This window comes from Acinonyx jubatus, chromosome C2, assembly GCF_027475565.1.
Source record: "Acinonyx jubatus isolate Ajub_Pintada_27869175 chromosome C2, VMU_Ajub_asm_v1.0, whole genome shotgun sequence".
NCBI classification, from domain to species: Eukaryota; Metazoa; Chordata; class Mammalia; order Carnivora; family Felidae; genus Acinonyx; species Acinonyx jubatus.
In genome coordinates, this window is record NC_069384.1 from 128,198,789 (window position 1) to 128,220,484 (window position 21,696).

The 21,696-nt window shown below is 34.9% G+C and overlaps 1 protein-coding gene and 1 non-coding gene across 3 annotated transcripts in view; both read right to left on the minus strand.

The window, feature by feature from the left end:
• The window catches only part of DNAJC13 (DnaJ heat shock protein family (Hsp40) member C13), a 124,621-nt gene that overhangs the window by 41,937 nt on the left and 60,988 nt on the right, over nt 1-21,696 (minus strand). Inside the window, exons 21-33 of one of the 2 annotated variants that reach the window (XM_027061840.2) lie at nt 20,034-20,048; nt 19,372-19,454; nt 17,841-17,994; nt 14,533-14,636; nt 14,286-14,445; nt 11,750-11,812; nt 10,586-10,687; nt 8,812-8,916; nt 7,790-7,992; nt 6,622-6,706; nt 3,751-3,905; nt 3,251-3,296; nt 1,063-1,217 (exon numbers count right to left, since the gene is read on the minus strand). In XM_027061840.2, the coding sequence (XP_026917641.1) occupies nt 1,063-1,217; nt 3,251-3,296; nt 3,751-3,905; nt 6,622-6,706; nt 7,790-7,992; nt 8,812-8,916; nt 10,586-10,687; nt 11,750-11,812; nt 14,286-14,445; nt 14,533-14,636; nt 17,841-17,994; nt 19,372-19,454; nt 20,034-20,048 (1,430 nt within the window). The remainder of the gene's footprint in view (nt 1-1,062; nt 1,218-3,250; nt 3,297-3,750; nt 3,906-6,621; nt 6,707-7,789; nt 7,993-8,811; nt 8,917-10,585; nt 10,688-11,749; nt 11,813-14,285; nt 14,446-14,532; nt 14,637-17,840; nt 17,995-19,371; nt 19,455-20,033; nt 20,049-21,696) is intronic. The other variant, XM_027061841.2, reaches the window with a different exon arrangement.
• Nucleotides 12,308-12,414, minus strand: LOC113600057 (U6 spliceosomal RNA). Its single transcript, XR_003421025.1, has one exon. It is a non-coding gene; the product is annotated as a U6 spliceosomal RNA (small nuclear RNA).

Genomic DNA, 21,696 nt, shown 5'->3' on the forward strand with positions numbered 1-21,696 from the left:
GGTCAAATGGTATTGAATTTGCATACTTCATGCAACACATGAGGGCATAACCAGGGGACTAAGTTTAGTAGCACTTCAAAGAAGCTCACTACACAATATTTATTATAATTAACAATCTGGTGTCTGGCCCTCAGTTCAGCAGAAATTTGATCGGATTAGTATACAGACAGCTATATCTTTTAGACAGGGACTTATATTAACCAATCTCAGGAGAAAAATATTCCATAGAAAAGTTGTGTTGTAAACTTCTTTATATTCCTATACATTTGTTCCCAATGAAAAGCATGATTGTCACACAGAATACATTGTTGGCTAGCACATGCCAAGTCTACGGGTCAACCTACCTGACAAGCCAAATGATAATCAGCAAGTGGCACTGTGAGTGTGAAGTCAGCCAAGGGAGGGAGTAACAGACTCAGATCAACTGCCATCTAACTAAGAGGACTGAGGGGTTCTCCACAATAGTGGTGGCCTTGACACTGGACCTATGAAGTGTGCAGTCTTTTTCTAGACACAGCCTGTCTGGACTGGACTGACGTCTGCTTCTGTGCCTCTACTTTATCTTGTTTTCCAAGGCTTTTCTTCCTCAAGGGCATTCTTTAGGAAGCTAATTTCCACATTAAGGTCAAAATGTGCTAAGGGCCTCATTCTAAAATGAATTGGGGTATCTCTGGTATGATCCATTCTATGTGGGCACAGTCTTTAGTGGGGGACAGCTCTGTTTCCAAATACCAAGGAGGCGTGTCTTGATTTTATCCCTATATATTCCTTACATACACTGCCTAAAATTCTACCAGTTCCATAGACTGACTTAAGCATCACCAGTGGTAACAGGATCAACCTTATGTAAAGCTCTATTAAGGTAACAGTAACTCTGTCAAATCATGTTAGATTAGAAAAAAGCTCATGGCCTCGTCAAACTTATCCCTTGATTTGGCACCAATGATTACTGTAGCTTGGATTGTGTAACTAGTGAAAACAGTTCTTTTAACAGAAGTCAAACCAGGTGGCAAGAGGCAAGGATTCTGAGTATACAATACAAACAATCAGTTGGCTATTTACCTCATTTCACTGCTCCAGATTGCTTCTGGAGTATCAAATTCTCCCAGAAAAATCTCAGAAAACTTTTCAGGCTCATAATTTTCTAAGTAACAAACCATTGCTTCTGGTAGGATGTGTCCAAGTATACTTCTCTGAAAAATATCTTGTCCTTTTGTCTTTAAAACAAAACACAAAAACACTAAAGTTACCATTCAATTTTCTAATAAATGAATGAGGGTTAGGGAGTATTTTAAGAAAACAACCAGAACAAATTGCTTTTATGTTCTGTGAAGGGGAAGATGTCTGGTATTAACTGGCTTTGGCATGAAGTTCAAGGTAGAATTAACACTATCTGGGCCTCCAGCAGAGTCTTAAGCTCGTCAGATGTCAGGGGCTGCCAACATTATTTAGGATGATCTGCTTGGACCACATGTAATAGTAAAGGACAGCACAAGGAGAGATGCCACCAAGACTTTTATCAATTTTCCTGTGTTACATTGTTGGTTGCAGTTTTCACCTAGAACTGCTTCTGTTTTCAAAAACAAGTCCAGAAAATCAACATCTTAAAAAGCCTGTCCTCAGGAAGTGTGGCTATTTAGATGGAAAGTATCTATTCAAGGTAATTATAATTAACTGTATTAAGAACTTCATACTCTCTGGCTGGCAAATGGGAGTCAGGAGAATGATCATACTTTATCATACTAAATTTTAAAACTCATTTCTTTACCTGATGGAAATAAAATCCTAAAGACTATAAATTCTTTTTTCCTTCTAGGTAAAGTGAGAATGTTTTATTCCTCTAGGATCTGACAAAGAGACAGAAGAAAAAACCCAGACAGGGTTTTACCACCTAGTGCCAAGACAAATTAGATGATAAATACTTTCAGGCTTTTTTGCTAAATTCACTATCCGTTAAATTTTGGGACAAAGAATTGGTGGTTTTGTTCTTTAGAATACCATTATTTGGGGGGCGCCGGGTGGCTCAGTTGGTTAAGCATCTAACTTTGGCTTAGGTTCATGGGTTTGAGCCCCATGTCGAGCTCTATGCTGACAGTTCAGAGCCTGGAGCCTACTTCATATTCTGTGTGTCCCTCTATCTCTGCCCCTCCCCTGCTCGTGTTCAGTCTGTCTCAAAAATAAACATTAAAAATAAAATAAAATAAAATAAAATAAAATAAACCATTATTTGGTTAGTTTTTGCATCTAGAGTTCTGTTACAAACACAGTTTTGCTGTAATTATTCAAAATACTGTTAGGTGAAATGATATATCATTTTTGTTATAAAAATTTGAAAAAAAGATTCCATATGCATAAGTGCACAGAAAAAAAGGGGAAAAAAAGAAATGCCAAAAAATGCCTAATGTTACACTGTGGTGGTCGCATTAATTTTTTTTAAACTCTTTTTATATTCTCATTTTCTATTTGTATAAAGCTGCGGAAATTATACTGCCATGGGCATCACTTTAATATTATTAGATTATTTTCCAGGCCCTCTCTGGATGCTCTAGAAAACATGACATTATACCACATTGTCAAAGATTGGTTAGTGTCCTTGGTTAGTGTCCTCAGCAGTGGACTGCTGTTGGTTTATTATTCTGCTCACAATAAAATCTGAAAATCAATGCTCCGTGAAAACTCTAACAAAATTTGAATCATCTTTCAGTTATATTTTGACAATAAATACCTCTGTAAAATATAGGTATAAAGTTTCAGGTTGTCAAAGCTATCTGGATGAACCTTAGCTTTTTTTGGATTCCTATTTTTCTTCCCCAGTAAAATGGCAAGGATACTTGAGAGCAGCTGAAGAATTAAATAGCTTCAAAAAAGAAATTGGCACTTCTGCCACCTGAGGATCTGAACAAAAAGAAGGATGAAGTCTTTACTGAGTTTTAGCTGACTGTGAGATTCAGATATATACTGAGGTATTTATGGAAGTTATTAATCCAGGTTTTACACAACGGGAACAAGTTATATTCACAGCAGGGTCATGTTATAATTCCTATCTGCAATTTCTAATGGGCTACATGTATTTTCATTAAAAAATATTAGCTTAGACTTTCTCTGTACAAGGTACCACAAGGAATGTGAAAGAGGAGTAAAACAGTACCTGCCCTCAAGTGCTTATAATCTAGTAAACATACACACTTCAGGACAGTTTAGTGCCAAACAGCTTATGCAGCGTCAAGTTACATGAATTAATCTGGCTTACCTCCTCAGACTTGAAAGCCTGTTTGGTATGTGTATACTTCAAAAATCTAGAAAAAGAAATTACCTGTCAGACATAGGAACTGATTTAAATTAAGTAATCTTAGTTTTCTAAAGACCAGATTTTTTTATACTTAAATAAAAGCCATGAAAGGCAACTTGTAAAAATACATACTCCCAAATTGTTTAATTTCTAATTAAGGCAAGAACTTAAATGAATTAGAAAGATTTTTAAACGATGGTCATATTAAGAATATATAATACGAAAAATTACCTAATTTGAAGAAAAAAGCAAAATGTCAAACTGTACGTGCAATATGAAAATAGTGATGTTAAACACATATTAAAACTGTATAAAAGATGGTGATAAATTCTCACGTTAGATGTGGTAAAGTGGTATAATTACTTTCCCCATTCTAATTTCCAAATTCTCAGACATATAGTTAAACAGCTGTCCATGTACATTTGAAATAATTTTAAATAGATTACCATTAAAGTTCTTACCGAGCAACAGGAAGCACATTGGAACCTGTATACATCATGATAAAGAAAAATACTCCACTAAGATAAAGACGAGGTAACTGTGGGTTATCTTGCATGATATGGTATAACAAAATCGCAACCTTCTCAACAAGTATAGGGTCAAAGGTCAGCAGTAGCTAAAAAAATAAAATGTTTTTGTTACTGAATTATAAAAAAACTTGCAATAACATCATTTACTTCACGCTTATGTACTTCATGTGCTGACGTTACACTTTCTTATATGTAATAAGTTACAAAATAAAAATCTGTGGGATTTAGTAAGCTACTATCTACCAGACTCATCAGATTTGAAAATTAATTCATTTAACAACATTTAATGCAGAGATAGTAAAATATTGAGAACTGTTCAAAACTTATTCAGAAAAGACCCAAAGATGCCTGAAACTATGCTGTCATGATTACAGATAAAACCGTTTCTAAAAAAAAAAATATATATATATATATATATAAAAATAAATAAATAAATAAAACAAAACAAAAAAAAACCCGTTTCTTATGCAGGAATCTTCTTAGGTGGCCTTTGTTAATGACAAAATAAAAAAGAAAAAGGTAGGTATGCTTTGGGTTAGTTTCAGGATGTGAAGAATTCCCTGGAGACTACTTGAGAACTCAAGGAGCAGAGAAAAACTATCAGTGCACACTAACAGTACTAAAAAATGAATCTACAAGTACAAGTAGAAGGAACGTGGGCGACCAAATACTAGTGGTACATTTACTGCTGGCCGAAAGTACTAAGAGACGTGATCTCTAAAAAAAATTTGAGCTAGTAATACTTAAGGGAATATCCGGGGCCACCAAAAGGAGTCTGGCCTTTTGAAAATCATATAGAGTTGCTATGAATAAACATTTGATCAAGAAATTTTCTAAGTCTTATCTTAACACAAGTGGCACTTCACTTTTCTATAAACATTTCCAAAGAATCCCCAGTGTTGGGTCAAATGCCACTAGTACAAAAAAATAACAAGAGTAAATACTAGCTCACACTAGGAGGTCAAAGTTCCAGACTCAGGAGACTAAACTGGTGTATGTCTTGCCTTTTAGTAAACTAGATTTCTCTGTGTGCTGGTGTCTTATCTGTTCCTCAAGGTATTTTGATGTAGTATTTAGTACTATGAGATATTTTACAAAGGAAAAACAGATACAGTAACAGGATTTTCCCTAGTGTTAGTAGCAGTCGTAGCTCAAGACTTGACATCACTTTAATTAAAATATGGGAATAAGCAGGCAAAAACTCAGAATATTTGAAATTATGACTATACCAGAAAACCTAGGACATTCACTCACTGTATCTTAGACACACTTTAAAAATTCCAAAGCTGTATCAAAAGGTAAAACCGGTGTGCTCTTAAAGTCAAATGAAGTACAGAAATCTGTACCAACCGATGTAGATAATGTGTTCCTGAAAACTACTATAGCTGCCTGTGTTTAGCAAGAGTAAGGTCTCCCAGAATACAGGAAATTAAAGAAAAATAAAATATGTTCTAAAAGTATTTTTTGAACTCAGTATATACAAAATATATACACTATTAAGAGCAGTTAGAGTTAAAAATTAAATTCTTCTCCTGAGTCATTTTAATTGTTCAGCTATTACTAGAGATTTTTTAGTTAATTTAAACAGACTCTTCCCCTCGAAAGCTTCATGTTATGCCAACCACATCTTTTTTTTTCCCAGTCATTCTTCCCTGGCCTGAAATTCAACAATGTTCGCATTCACTTCTTTCTTTTCAGCTCCCTGATTCTTGAAAATAATGCTTGGGAGAGGTAGATTTTCTAGGCCTTTATCTACATGTCCAGAAGAGAAGGCAAATCCCTCTTTTCATTCTACCTCACATAAGCAGCCACACAGTTCTCTAGGCTGGGGTGCATGGCGGGTTACAAGAAAGAACTGCAGTGTTCTTTCATGTAAGCACTGAAACAGAACAGTCCACAACAGAAAAGCATACAAATTTTGCAATGCTGATATGCTTAAGTAACAGAAGTCAGTGGGGGGTGGGGTGGGTAGTCAATAGGGTACTAGCACTGTATTTCAGAACTCTTTTTCATTATCAGTGACTTGCACAGGCACTTACTTACCTATCCATGAATGTAAAAATATACAAACTAAGTAATTCTCCTTTCCCATTTCACATCAATATTTAAGTGATATGTACAAACAGCAAAGTTACTGGCATATATATACTTTAAAGTCACATCATGTGTGGTTAATATAAAAAATGAGATTTAACAATAGGACACTCCATAGACAGGAGGGAAGCACTGACCTGAAATCTCTGGGACCTGACTTATTGGGATTTAATGCTAATCTGGAGATACCTTAATTCCAGAACAGCAGAATAATGAGGGGGAAAAAAAAGAAGAAAAGATACTTTAGTATATCCTGCATAATTCTAACTGAATGTACCGGATCAGCTGCTGTCCATGGAAACATTTAACTGAAAAGAGTCAAAACACTGAGGCAAACTGGCAAGACAGCTGTGATTATTTCTTGAGACACAGCCCAGCACATGTCCATTTCTGGCCCACTAGTGTGCTTCCCAAGAGTCCTAACTTCAATGGTGTGATTTTAAGAATGAATAAAAAAAATCTTTTGAAAATAATTCTGGAGTCTGGGGGCTTCCCATGTTTAGGCTCTTGGATACACAATCTTCCACAGTTTATTCAGAATATCAACTCAATTAGAAGTAAACTAAATGTAAATCAAAGTTGAGGCTTTTTGGAAATGGAATAGACTACAATAAAAAAAAAAAAAAACTAGGGTTCATAATAAAATTGAACAAGGGAGAATGATTCTTAAAATACTGTTTCTAATTTGATAACATAAAGGTAACTCACCTGAATGATATGGGGTAGGCAAGCGCTGTCTGATAGCAGTCTTTTCACTCTGGGTAGAGGCCGAATGATGGCATTATCTTGATCCCTAGAAAATATTTTCTAAGGTTGGCATTTAATATATCTATTAAAATTTGTATGTGCAGAGCATAGGACATTCTACTAGGCATGAAGCATGTTACCTTACTTTTTTGTTAATGAAGACTAAGCTCTCATACAGCTGGGAACATGATTAGGTATTTTGGTTTAAATCTATTTGGCTGCTTAATATGACTTCATTTCCTTCCATAAGATTTCCTTGAAAAACAGTACCCTAGAAGAGCCAAAGACTCTTATTTATTATTTAATTGATTAAACTTGGTGTTGTCCAACACACTGTCAGAGGATATTTCCCCCCAAAGGGCATATCAAACGTTGTTACATAAATTTAAACCTTAGTTTAACTACTCTCAGTATTTTCCATGTATAGCTTTAATTTTAATGCTACATTTTTTCTAAATGCTAATTGTATGCTTTCAAGTGTGATCTGAATTTTAAAGCGAATTGGAACCATGAAAGCTTCAAGTGTTATAAAATTGATAGTCCCTCTGTAGTTTCCATCACAAAATATCTTTAGTACAGTAATAAACAAAATGATGCATATGCAAATATTTCATAAAGATAGAAAAATTCCCTGCAACAGTTATAATTATCACTGTATAACAAACTCTCACCTTTACTGATAAAGTGGAACAAGACCTGGGGCAAGATGTGGGCTTAGGCTCAAGTTCTATACCAGGAGTGGCTAACGTGACAGATGAAGAGCTGCTGGTGGCACTCACCGCTGTCTAGGACTACAGTGTATTTATTTCAAATGTTCATGCCTGCTTCCTATGAATGTGACAATTGTTACTGTTGCCAGAGTGTAGCTAGTAAGCCTCAATTTGGTAGCTTCAGAGAAGTCTCCCAGAGAAAGTTACCTTCTAGCTACTTTATCAATATAATTTGCAAGTTATTTCTTCTGTTTCAAAAGCTCCAAAACTCAGCAGCATTCTCTCAAGGTCACAAAAGGAATATCTTTGCTCTAAATCACCAGACCAATCCCATGCTGTTACTGAGGAAGCACCCATTGGGAGAGAACAAGACATTTCAGAGTACCTCTTAACCATGGAAATGTTCAATTACATTTTACCTGCTTGGAAAATATCCACACATTGTGATCAACATGTTCAATATAAGGGTAGCAAGGTCAGTTTCATTTAGTACAGCCTGTCCACTGGCTAACAGACACCACTTAAGCTGAGGTATTGCCTGAAGTGGTCGCCATCCATCCATGCCTTGAGCCCAGCATCTGGTTTTTGCATTTAACATTCCTTTGGTCCACAATTCTTGCATCTAAATGAATGGAAGGCACCATTATTACAAACATGAATGAAGCAAAATGAAGTTTGCTAATGTCTTATATTCTGTGATAAATACATGAACTATGGGAATTTACATGCAAGTGTACAATCAAAAAAACAGTAACAAACTTTTGTTGACAAGCCTTCAGGAACCTGAATTAGGTTACTGATGTAGGAAAATTACCATACAGTTGGCCAACCTGCAGAGCATAAAGAACATTGGAAAGAATGCAAACAGTAGGCAGATGGTAAAATGATCAAGATATAAACAAGCTAAAGGCTTGGTCTTCTATAAAACTATGTTTGGCTAAATTCCAACTGAGCCTGGGAGGGCAAGATCAAGTATCAGCAAACGTTAAGATGGAAATTATACCTGGATTGCACAGGCAACTTTCAGTAATTTCAGACTTCATATTAAAGTTTACCTGTTCATTCCATAATAGAAGTGTTACAGTTTAAAAAGCTTATTAATACTTATAAGATTATATAATACCTTATAACTATTAAGGTAGCAACTATTATTATTTTAAAATTCATTAAAAATCTGAATGCTACCTCCATAACAAGGGCCCATAAACAGTAAGGTTTGAAGACACAACTGTGTCTGCATGTCTGTGTGTATGTGTATGTGTGGTTCTTTAGAACTGCAAGCCATCTAATCCTTCATATGGAAAATGAATGGCAGAGCCGTTGGAGCTAATGATAGTAATTCAAACCATAGTTTAACAATCTTCAACACCCCAACATTTGCTAAGCAGCAGGGCATAAGAAAGACTAAGACCATCACAAAAAGTTCTTCTAAGACACAAACCTCATGAAATCCATATGGGCCACTCCTCTCTTTGTCTGCATTGCCAAAGTACCATTCCTTTTCACTCTCTCTTTTCATATCTGGAGCAGCTTCAATTACATTGCTCTAAGTTTTAAAAAGATTTAGTTATTTTCCAAGGCAGAAATCTAAGGGGCCAGATATCATAAAAAGTAACACAGTACTAATTTCCTGGGTTTACATTCCTTTAGAAAATCACCTTTCACATGACTTTTTCAGGGTTAAGAATCAAATGTCTGACCTAGTAGTTCAAAAAAGCTATTTCCTTATTAATATGCATTTGAAATAAATGGTTTCCTAAATTCACTTGGCAATCGAAGTTAAATTCAGAGACATCTACATTCCCTATGGCCATTAATAAATTCTTAGTACAATAACATTTTAGTAGCAAAGAATATTACAAATAACTATATAAATAAACACGTTAACCTTAAACCACAATGCTGAAAATCCTTAAATTCTTTTGAGGGAAAAAACTCATCCAACTAAAAGTTTCAATAAGCATCCAAGATCAAAGAGTTAAAATACCAAAAATTTTTAATACTATTAAACACTTTCAATTTACTACCCTCACTACAGATACTTATAATTTTATAGGTCAATGTTTATGAGAACCTAAGAGAAAAATTTTATGTAGTTAGTGTATTTTATTAAAACAAGGTTTTAACTACCCTATTAACTTTTGGTTTGATTCATATAGAGAGGCACAGAAAAGTGGTCAAGAGCAAAGACTTCCAGATTCTAACTCTGGCTCTGTTTCTTAATGCATGACTTTGGACAATACACTTGGCTTCTCTGTCCCACAATTTCTTCATCTGTAAAATGGGAGGGCTGTCATGGAATTTAAAGAGTTGATACATCACTGGGGCGCCTGGGTGGCTCAGTCGGTTGAGCATCCAACTTCGGATCAGGTCATGATCTCACGGTCTGGGGGTTCGAGCCCTGCATCGGGCTCTGTGCTGACAGCTCAGAGCCTGGAGCCTGCTTTGGATTCTGTGTCTCCCTCTCTCTCTGCCCGTCCCCTGCTCGTGCTCTCTCAAAAATAAACATTAAAAATTTTTTTAAAGAGTTGATATATCACGTATACAAGAATAGTACCTGTATACTGTAATGCTATACATGCATTACAATTACTAGCATTTATCCCTGATAATAGAAAATGCCATATTCTAAATATTCATCAAATAGCGCTTGTGTACACAATTCAGCCAAAAACTAAGACAGAATATCTCAAACCAGATTAAACAAAAACAAACCACCACAAAAATCACCAAGCTAGGTATAGGTCTCAAGTTAGGTGTCAGAAAAGGCCTTTTAGTAAAGACTTGCAGCTCTACCCTCTTACTGGCTGGTTTCAATAAGGGCTCCAGATTGCTGAAGACAAAGTATATTCTCAGTGGCTAGAACTAAAAGTTCTAGTTCCATAACTGATAGTCAGTTTAAATCTTAAAGATCACATTGCCTCAAAATAAGCCACATTAGAAATACCGTTACTTTAAAAGACAAGAGACACAAGAAAAATAAAACTGGATCAACACTGTCCATTTTAGACTGCTCTTATGGTTATTTTAACTTTTTGTGTGTGACCTAATCTCTTAGGCATTAGTTCTATTGTAATTATTGGATATCTTAATTATTGGCTATATTCATGGCCATGTATACTGACATGTTTTCATGCCAAATTTTTATGATTCTTTTGATCCTAAATTGTACTCGAAGACCATTAAACTTGTAAAATCTAGATAAGCATACATACTTGCAGTGGTACTGTAGCTCGGCTTACGTGGAGATGTGCAAGGGTAAGCAAGTCCACAAGGATCCTAATTCCATTTGAATCCATGAGATCCTTAACATTTCTCTGGAAGACAAAGACACCTTTACATAATTGAAAATGTTTCTTCCAAATAGGTACTATTACCTACAAGACTCCCAAAGAAGAAAATATTTAGAATCTCGTTGGAAAGACTGACCTACAACTGATATTACTTAGTATTCAAGGAACATGAATTCGAGGAACATGAATTTAGATAAATGTGAAAAGAGCCAAGGGATCGCATAAGAATTTTTACTTAAACATATTCTGAGAAAATTAAAATAAACATAAAGCCTAGCAGGAATAACACCCACGATAAACTCTCTGGTTCTCCAAGTATCCTGCATTTTCCTAGGTTATTTTTGTTAATAAACAGATTATAATCAGAAATAAAATATGGTATATTAAAAAACCTTTTAACGTTCCAGTTTGTTTTTGTAAACTTAAGGCAAAACTGGTAATTTCTTATAAGTTAGAAATATACAATTTAAATTTCCTTAAGACTTATTAATTACACTTCATTTTAAAACGTGCATCATCTTCTAAAGATGAGACTGAAACTAAACAAGTTAAAATATAAAGATCTGCTCAGATTTCATTGCAACACCATATAACTGTGAACTGATGCTATATTTACAACTATAAATTCTTGTTGGAAACAGTATGAGCCTATTAAAATGTCTTAAAAAGAAAATGTGAAGAGCTAAATGGAGTCTTCAGTTTATGTCTTCAAATTAATTATCATCAAAATATACACTGAATAAATTAGAAACTTTCCATTTTATGTCAAACATTTGTTTTACTAAAAGTCCAATCTTAAAGAGTCCCTAAAGAATAATCGGATAATGATTTCATCCCTCATTACTCTTCATTCAGAATTTGATTAGTCTTAATTTATTTAGTATCTCTAAGAGTAGGACAGAATGTGCAGAGAATATCTGACAAAAAAATTTCACTCAGGTAGAGCACACTCCTTTCATCTAAAAGGAGAAAATAAGAAAAGAATCATATCTGGATAATTAACCCAAACTGTAATAATTTATTTTTTGTTATATACTTATGTGATTTATTTGAAAATAATTGCTTATTTAGGCAAAGATACTGCACCTTATTAAGGATCAACTTGTTAAGGAAGAGGATCAACCGATCTCGTTCAAGTTTGTCTGTGCACTAATGAAATAAATGAGAATTTAGTCAGAAGTGAGAGAAACACAAATGAAGATTATCATCATCACTGGACAAAATCAACAACAGTCAATAAGAAATAGTGTCATCTTTTTTTTTTTTTTTTTAAAGTAGGTCCTACACATAGCATGGAGCCCAACGCAGGGCTTTAAATCACGATCCTGAGATCGAAGCCTAAGCTGAGATCAAGATGCTTTGGCTAACTGAGCAACCCAGGTGCCCCAAAATAAGATCTTTTAAACATCAAGAAAATGAGAGAAGACTGTAATTCATCAATGTCTTGCATTCTCTGCAATTTTATATAACTTATCCAATTTCCCTAGGAAGGCATTTATTTTATTTTTTCAATATATGAAGTTTATTGTCAAATTAGTTTCCATACGACACCCAGTGCTCATCCCAAAAGGTGCCCTCCTCAATACCCATCACCCACCCTCCCTTCCCTCCCCCCATCAACCCTCAGTTTGTTCTCAGTTTTTAAAAAATATGGAACACTTCACGAATTTGCGTGTCATCCTTGCACAGGGGCCATGCTAATCTTCTCTGTATTGTTCCAATTTTAGTATATGTGCTGCCAAAGCGAGCACGGAAGGCATTTATTTTAAAAGTCAAAAACAGATATATAGCTTTAAGAATGTATATAAAAATGAAATAAATAAAAGAATTGGCCCAAATGATGTGAATGCAAACTGGTGCAGCCACTCTGGAAAACAGTATGGAGGTTCCTCAAAAAACTAAAAATAGAACTACCCTATGACCCAGCAATTGCACTACTAGGCATTTATCCACGGGATACAGGTGTGCTGTTTCGAAGGGACAATGTTTATAGCAGCACAATCAACAATAGCCAAAGTATGGAAAGAGCCCAAATGTCCATCGATGAATAAATGGATAAAGAAGATGTGGTATATATATATACAATGGAGTATTACTTGGCAATCAAAAAGAATGAAATCTTGACATTTGCAACTACATGGATGGAGCTAAAGGGTATTACGCTAAGTGAAATTAGAGAAAGACAAGTATATGACTTCACTCATGTGAGGACTTTAAGAGACAAAACAGATGAACATAAGGGAGGGGACACAAAAATAATATAAAAACAGGGAGGGGTACAAAATATGACACTCATAAATATGGAGAACAAACTGAGGGTTACTGGAGGGGTTGTGGGAGGGAGGGGATGGGCTAAATGGGTAAGGGCACTAAGGAATCTACTCCTGAAATCATTGTTTCACTATATGCTAACTAGTTTGGATGTAAATTAAAAAAAAAAAAAAAAAAAAAAGAATTGGCCCAAATGATACTTCTCAAGTAAATATACTAAAGAATGATTAATGATGTTTCACATAAATCACATCATGATGAACACAAAACAAGAAGGAAAAATATATCTACCTAAAAATTACAAATGGTATGCCACAAATACTCAGGTTCACTGGAGTAACAGTGAATTGGAATTCAATAGTACAAACTGGTATAACAGCAAAGAAAGATTTTTCATCTGGTTATGTTATTTCCTAGGTATATTTTGTAACCTTATCCAAAATCAGTTTCTTAATGTACAAAGCATGACTGACACATAAGGTAACTATAACACATAAGGTAACTATAACTGTAACTATAACTGATTATAAAAACCATTTAAAAATTGGTGAAATAGGGGCACGCGGGCGGCTAAACGTCTGAGTTCCACTCAGGTCATGATTTCACAGTTCATGGGTATGAGCCCCACATCAGGCTCTGTGCTGACAGCTCAGAGCCTGGAGCCTATTTCAGATTCTGCACCTCCCTCTCTCTCTGCTCCTCCCCAATTTATGCTCTCTCATTCTCTCTCAAAAAATGAATAAACATTAAAAATTTTTAAATAAAAATTGGTAAAATGGTGCAAAGGCAGTTCACTGAAATTTAAATGGTTAAATGTAAGAGAAACAGAAGCACAAATGAAAGAACAAAGTGTATATACTGCAATAAGTAGGTAACACTCAAATTTGGGCTGCACTAGATGAATGGATCAGTATGTTCTTCCCCCAGCCAAGCTCAAGTGTCAAATGACAAACTTTCTAAAATGTGCTAACTCAAGGTTCCCTTTTTTTGGTTACCACTGTAGTTCTAAAAAGTTTTACTATCTTCACACTTAGAAATTTAGTATGCTAGCATCATTTAAGACTTTTTCCAAAGTGGAAAACCAAATATACACACAAATCTAAGAGTCACTATTTCTTTTACACACCTGTCCAGCTCATCCATACGTCACTGACATGGACAAACACTAACCCATTTATTAGTCATTTTCCTATTCATCTAACTTACATTTAATTGAGTATTAAGTAAATTACACAAAAATTCATGCAGAAAGTTATGGTAACAATGTAATCAAACAGAATTTAGTTTTAAAAATGTAACAAGTACCCCAAATGCATTACCACATAGCAATTCCCTTAAATGATATCCTTACCCTCTCTAACATTCCAATGATATATCTCGTATCTGTAAAGGGTCCTATTTCTTCATGACATCTGCCATAAACAATAGCAAGGGCTTGTAAACATAAACACTTCATGTTTACTTTTGGGGTGAGAAGGAAACGATGATAGAGCTCATTGAAAAACTCATACCTAGATTAAAAAAAAAAAGTTCACAATAGAATTAGCCATGAAACTACCAGTGAAAACAAATACAACAAGATATGAAGAGTAGCTTACGATCTCTTAATTGATCCACTTTCTTCATTCTCATCTTCCTCCAATAGTAACCTCAGGTAATAGTCTCCTATTTTGATTTCCTCTGCGAGGCACTCATATTTAACCTTTATTAATAAATGCAAATTAGATTATTTTAGTTTACAGGAAGTTTTTGACAGTTTCCACATAATCATTTCTCAAATTCTGTTCAGAGCTTTTTTCTTTTCTTGTTAAGATCACCTTTAACAGAAAAAAAAAGTCATCATTTCTTAAAATATCTGGTAATTATGATTAATATGACCTACTATTTTATTTAAGTGTTAAAGAGCAGGAATTACATACCAATTTTATGAATATGAAACTTGCTAATAAAAACTTCCACAGGACTATATGGTATTAATGAGGTTTAAGGGAAGGAAAACTCAAAACACTGTTAACAGACTATGTGCTTCATTCCCTTCTCAGTTTGCCATGACCAACTACAGAGTAAATGATCCGGCATCATACACGGCTTGTGCAATTCACACAAGGAACCTCAGGTTTCCCTCATCTCCCAACATATCAACTACATTTTATGGTGTAATTTTTGTTTTTTGTTTTGTTTTGTTTCGTTTGAGAGAGAGAGAGAGAGAGAGAGAGAGGCGAGAGAGCAGAGAGAGAATATGAACAGAGGAGAGGGAGAGAGAGAATCCCAAGCAGGGTCCATGCTCAGTGCAGAGCCCAAAGTGGGGCTTGATCCTAGGACCCTGGAATCATAACCTGAGCTAAAATCAAGAGCCAAACAATCAAGTGACTGAGCCATCCAGACGACCCTATTGTATATTTTTATTTACTCATTCTCTGTATGTCAAATTACCCCAGATTACAAAAGAGGTGATACATGAAGGAGGAGCCCATGATCAGGAGCTAAGGCAGCACCATAACCCTTGTACTCAGACTATTACAAAAAGGAATTCCTTGACCAGATTATTAAATTCTTTTTCCAAAGCCTAAAATAACTGATTTCTAAAAATATAAATTATATAAAATCATGCATGCACACACACACATTTCACTTTCTGTAAATTCTGAGCATTCAATTCATTCGACTTCTATCTACTAAGCATATAATACTGTGTGTGCCATGCACTGTTCTAGTCATCAGGGATACAGCAATAAACAAACATAAAAATTACTGTCCTTACAGAAGCAGCAGATAAAAAAGTAAAATATGGGGGCACCTGGGTAGCTCAGTCAGTTAAGTGTCTGACTCTTGGTTTCGGCTCAGATCATGATCTCATGGTTTGTGAGATCAAGCCCCCTGTCAGGCTTGCTAACAGTGCCAGAGCCTGCCTGGAATTCGCTCTCTTCTCTCTGTGCCCCTCTTCTCATTGTGCACATGTATATATGCTCTCAAAATAAATAAATATTTTAAAAAGTAAAGTATAATTAACACTTGGGTGACAGTGCTATGGTGAAATAAGGCAGGGAAAAAGGACAGTGTGTGTGCTTATGCGGGGGGGCAGGGGGAGGGATATCCATGTACAAAGAGGGCTGCATGTTTAAACAGACTGGCCAGGAAGGGTCTATTCAGATGATGATATGCAGGAAAAGACCTGAAGGAGAAAACAAGTTGAAGCTATCCAGGAAAAATAATATTTTAGTTAAGCAGGAATACCAAGTAGAAAGACCTTGAGTCAAGAACATGAATTTGGTGTTTCCAGGGAAGTCAGTGTTGCGGAGCAAAAGTGAAAGGCTCAGTAGTAGAACATGAGAACAAAGAAACAATGCTGCGGGTCAGGGGGTGCACAGATCCTGTAAGTCATTTCAAGGACCCAGGCTTTGACAAAGTAAGATGGGAAGTGACAGTGACAGAAGCACCAGAGGGCTCTGGTGAGCACAGGAGAGACATGATCTACTTACATTTTAACAAGATCATAATGCTGCTATGTTGATAACATTACAGGGAGGCAAGAGTGGATGCAGATATACTGATATAATCCCACAGAGAGAAAATGGTTGGGCTCTGGATCAATTTGGAGGATGCACTGAATAGGATTTGCTGATAAATTAGGTTTGGGGTATAAGAGAAAAGAGGACTTCAAGGGTTTTGACTAGAAAATAAGGAGGAGCCATTATCTAACATCAAAAAGACTACAAGAAAAGTAGGTTTAGGGAAAGAATAAGAGCACAGTTTAAGAGCTATACTCTAGAAGCTTACTGGATATCCAATTAGAAGATAAAAGTATGAGGTTGGGGCGTCTGGGTGGCTCAGTTGGTAGAGCATCCAACTTAGGCTCAGGTCATGATCTCACGGCTTGTGGGTTCGAGCTCCGCGTCCGGCTGTGTGACAGTTCAGAGCCTGGAGCCTGCTTCTGATTCTGTGTCCCTCTCTCTCTCTCTGCTCCTCCCTGGCTTGTGGTCTCTCTCTCCCTCTCTCTCTCAAGAATATTAAAAAATTGTTTCTAAAGATAAAAGTATGAGGTCAAGAAAAAGAAAACCTGAGCTAAAAATATGGAAGCCACCAGCAAATAAAAAATACTGGAAGCCATGAGAATGGTGAAGATCACTGAGACAATGAATATAAGTAAGAGGTCCAAGCACTGGTCCTCTGGGACAATTTAGCAGTTGGGGAAATAAGACAAATGAACAAAGAAGGAGGAATGCACCATGAAGGAGGAGAAAATCCAGGAGAACACAGGGTCCCAAAACCAAGTAAAGGAAGTTTTTCAAGGAGGAGAGAATGAGCACAAATTGTTTTATTTTGGAAATGAAGTTGAATTCAAGATCAAAGCCTGTGGGGTCATGAGTAGGTTCATATTTACAGCTGTTATGAGAGTTTACATTATACACACAAATAAGATTATCTACCACCACCATTTTTTTTTTTACCAACATGTTTCTTGATCTTGTTTTGTTGTTCTTCACATCAATATTTCAATAGAAAAGCAAAATATGGCCACATTCACAAAACTACCACAAAAAAATTAAACAAGGTACAAATAGAAGGAAAAAGGGAGAACAGGCTATGTTTTAATGGAGAAAAAAAAAAATCTAAGGAGAAAAAAAACAAGCAAAGAACAGATCTGGAAAGTACAGGATCCAATTCATTAACCCTCTACATGGTTTTCAGGCACAAAGCTGAGTTACTTAACGTAAGTAATTTTAAGTTTTTGTCTCAGGCAAATGTTAAAATTTTCTTTTAACATTTTAACATTTCTTTAACATATTTTCCCCACAAAATTAAGAAGGTAAAAATGTTATATAACCACAAATCTTAAAAAAAAAAAAACCTCCAAAAATAACATGTGCTTTAAAAAAAAAATTAATATTACAAAGTTAAACCTTACCTCAAATTCATGGTGGTTCCAAGAGATCACATTAGCACTACCAAGCTCTCTATCAATATTAAATGCTCTCATTTCAGATTCAAGACTATCTCTCAGTTCTTCTCGTGTTTTGAAATTCCAAATTAGGTTTGACTTGGCATGATCCTGACCAAACCTATGCATATAATCAGAAAATAGTAGTAAACGATAAACTTTTAAAAAATCTATAAATACCCCTTATTACATTTTATAGTTAAAAAAAAAAACAGTGGAATTAATAAACTCCAAAAAGTATAATGAAGAAAATAAAATCTCTGTAAAGTACAGTACAATATAGAGTCTTGGTGACAGGTATCAGATACACACTGTAAAATTCTTTGACCTTTTTTGTATATTTTCAAGCTTTCATAATAAAATGCTAGCGGAAAAAAATGAACCTAAACTGTAAAACAAATCTGTGTAGATTTCAAACCAAGGAACTGTTATTTCAATTTCAGTATTTATTACTGGTATAAATTCCAGTCATAAAATAATTATAATCAAAAATCAAATTTCACGTTGGAAATAAGAATTTCTGAACTATGGAGTGTGAAGTGTGTAGGATGAGCAACATTCTAGATAAGAACGTTACAAACTACCTAAGGAAGAATATGACTAAACTGCCAAACTCAGATTGGTATTTACAAAATATCTTCCTTTTGTTCCTGGAATAATTTAACTTGTGATAAACTTGGACCCAGGTCTGAACTGGAGGTAGAGGGGCATCATATCCTTTTCACTTTCATTCTGCAACCCTTCTAGAAAGTCTAATGTCAGAATTCCAAGACAGTTCTAGGGAAGACAACATAAAAGAAGAATTCCTGAGGAAGAAACCAATATTCTTAAGGCCATACTATATACTGTATCTATACTATATGCTTTAAAAGTATATTTTGGGAAGTATATTATATATAAAAGTATATTTGGGAAGTTTCCAAAGCAAAGCAGTATTTTCCTTTATTAGCCAAGGTATAATCAATGTCAGCTTCCAGAATAAGTACAGTAAGTTATCCCCAAAAGTTTAGCAAATCCCCAAAATGTTTCTAAGTCTTTCAATGTGTATATATGTGTGTGTGTTTGGGGTGGAGGAACAGGAGGCAGGAGCAGTAGATAGAGAGAAGGGGTCAATAGATCAGAAAGGCTGGACAAGTATAAAAAGGCCAGCTAAGCTGGATACCCATTTACCTCAAGTCTCATGTTTTCATCCATCTACCTCTTTTAAGACCCCATTTCTAACAAGGCTTAAAGGTTGTAATGCTTAAACTGATTATCTCAAAGCCTTAATAAAATTTTAAAAGTGACTTTAGCTCTTCAGACAACCAACACTCTATAAAAGACATTAATTTTATGGAAGCATCATTAATCATACCGATCTTAACAGTTACAGTTTTTTAACTTAATGCTATAAAAGTACTCATCGCATAAGTACTAATTTCATGCATGAAAAACCTATGATGATTCCTCTAATGGCAATGCCAAACTTTATCTGTTGGAAGAGAGGCTTTAAGTTTACCTGTAATAGAAGAGATCCCAATTTGCTTCTATTTTTATTCTTTGTCTTCTCTTTCGAAGAACAACTGGCTTTTGATTTATATTCTGGAAAAACAAAAACAAAAACAAAAAACTTCATAGTGCTCAATCTGGGACTACCAAATAGGCTCAGTCAGAAAATTATCACTTTTTAAGTGATGAGAGACATTTCCTACATCAAATTTTGGCAGAAACAAGTTAATGAAGCAAAATCTATAAAATATGAATATAAAATATTAGATTATTTCACAAAATACTATTGTGCTAGCAGGTATTTCCACAGTGTTGTTGAAATATTTTCCATTGTAGCCTAGTTATTCCAACACCAAATTGTTACAGTTTACAGTGATGACTGATAAAATTTATAAGTCAAAAACAGTGACTTGTTTTAAACATTTACATGCAGTTAATACACAAGTCATGGGAAAATAATAAATGCAAAAGATTATAGGTTATTAAACTGCCACCAAAGCCATAATGCGCAAGTATAAAATTGAAATAGCTAACAGACAAGAAATAAGAATCTACATTCAGACACGTGAGGTGAGACTTGAATTTAATTTATTAGACAAAGAATCTCAAAGACAACTCCACATGCCAGGCAGTTTAATGCATTTCACACATGTAGCAGGGACTTAAACTCACCATATTGTTTCTGTCCTGAATTTAATTGTAAAAAGGAAAAAATAAAAGTTTTAAAGAAAATAAAAATAACAGAGTGAGCGTGAGTTAAGCTGTATCTATCACACAAATTCCATGAGGATGTCACCAATACAAATTACCTTCACCTTAAGACACCTGCTTCTCTAAGTCTGTGACTCAGATTTAGATTTTAGATTTAGGCAGTCATAAACCCATTTGAGAATTCAAAGAAAGCAATGGCCTCCTATTCCAGAGAAAGACATACATAAGGTTTATAACTGGAGGGTAAGATTTCAAGGATTTCTTAAAGTCTATATATGGGCTGACAGGTATCTCTGCTCCAAGTAAAACCTGTAGATACGGCAGATGTTAAAATTCTAGTCCTTAATGTGACAGAACCAAAAAGTAGAAAGTATTATAAATTAAAACATGAAAGTCTGTAACTTCATTAAAGTGGCAAATTACCTAAAATAAAGCAAGAAAACAGACCAGATGACATAAAAAGAATAAAGGCTAAATGAGTAATGAATTTTAAAAAGTAAATGCTGTTTGAAAAATAAAATCTATTGGTTATATAAGGAAATGTCTCCTACAAAGTTGTAATTCTGTGCACTCTCATGAAAACTCATGTAAAGTGACTTGAATAAAGCAATAAATAATTCAAAAATTTAGTTTATTGATAAACCTTTCTCTAAAACCTCTAATTAAGGAGCACTTTCTTCAATTTCCCCTGCTCTCAGGACAAAAAGCTGGGGGTCTAGAGTAGTGAAAACGTAAATGCTATACATAAAAAATACAACCAGCTCTCCATAAACAGAGCTCATGGACTCAGAAACTTAGGCTAAAACCCTTAACTAGCTAAACAAATTCCTCAACTAAAAAAAAAAAAAAAAAATTTAAATAGAAGTAATTTTATACATTAGCCAAAGATTATTAATTGGACACAGAACATTAGCTACAAATGAAATTGACTTACTAAACGTTCTGATTATATAAGAAATGCAGTTCATTTCAAGGCTAGCCAGTTAATCTTGACAATGGTTAGTTTTCAGACTAGCTAAAGCACATGATCATTCCATATATGGGTGTTAATATTTCTACAAAGAAAATAGTCACAAAGATTATTCACTGTTTTCTAAAGAAATTAATGTTAAAAATAGTACTATGGCAAAAATAATCCATTTGCTACCAAAACAGTTTCTTGACCAGCATATATACTGGGCATCATTTTTTGCTCAACATTTCAGATAACACTCGTAAATGAAACCAATAGACCAATAAAACATTATTTATGTTAAAAAATATATTCTTTTCCTTCTGAATTGTTCTCTTTAAATAACAAATGCTTCAGGGCACCTGGGTGGCTCAGTCGGTTAAGCATCTGACCTCAGCTCAGGTCATGATCTCGTGAGTTCGAGCCCTGCGTGGGCTCTGTGCATACAGCTCTGAGTCTGGAGCCTGCTTCAGATTCTGTGTCTCCTCCTCTCTCTGACCCTCCCATGCTCATGCTCTGTCTCTCAATAATAAATAAATGTTAAAAAAAATTTTTTTAAATAACAAATGCTATCCACATTTAGAACTAAAATAAAGTAACTTTGTGCTAAAACTTATGTTGGATAAATGTTACGTGAGAAAGCTGATTCCAATAACTTATTTTCAGTTAGAT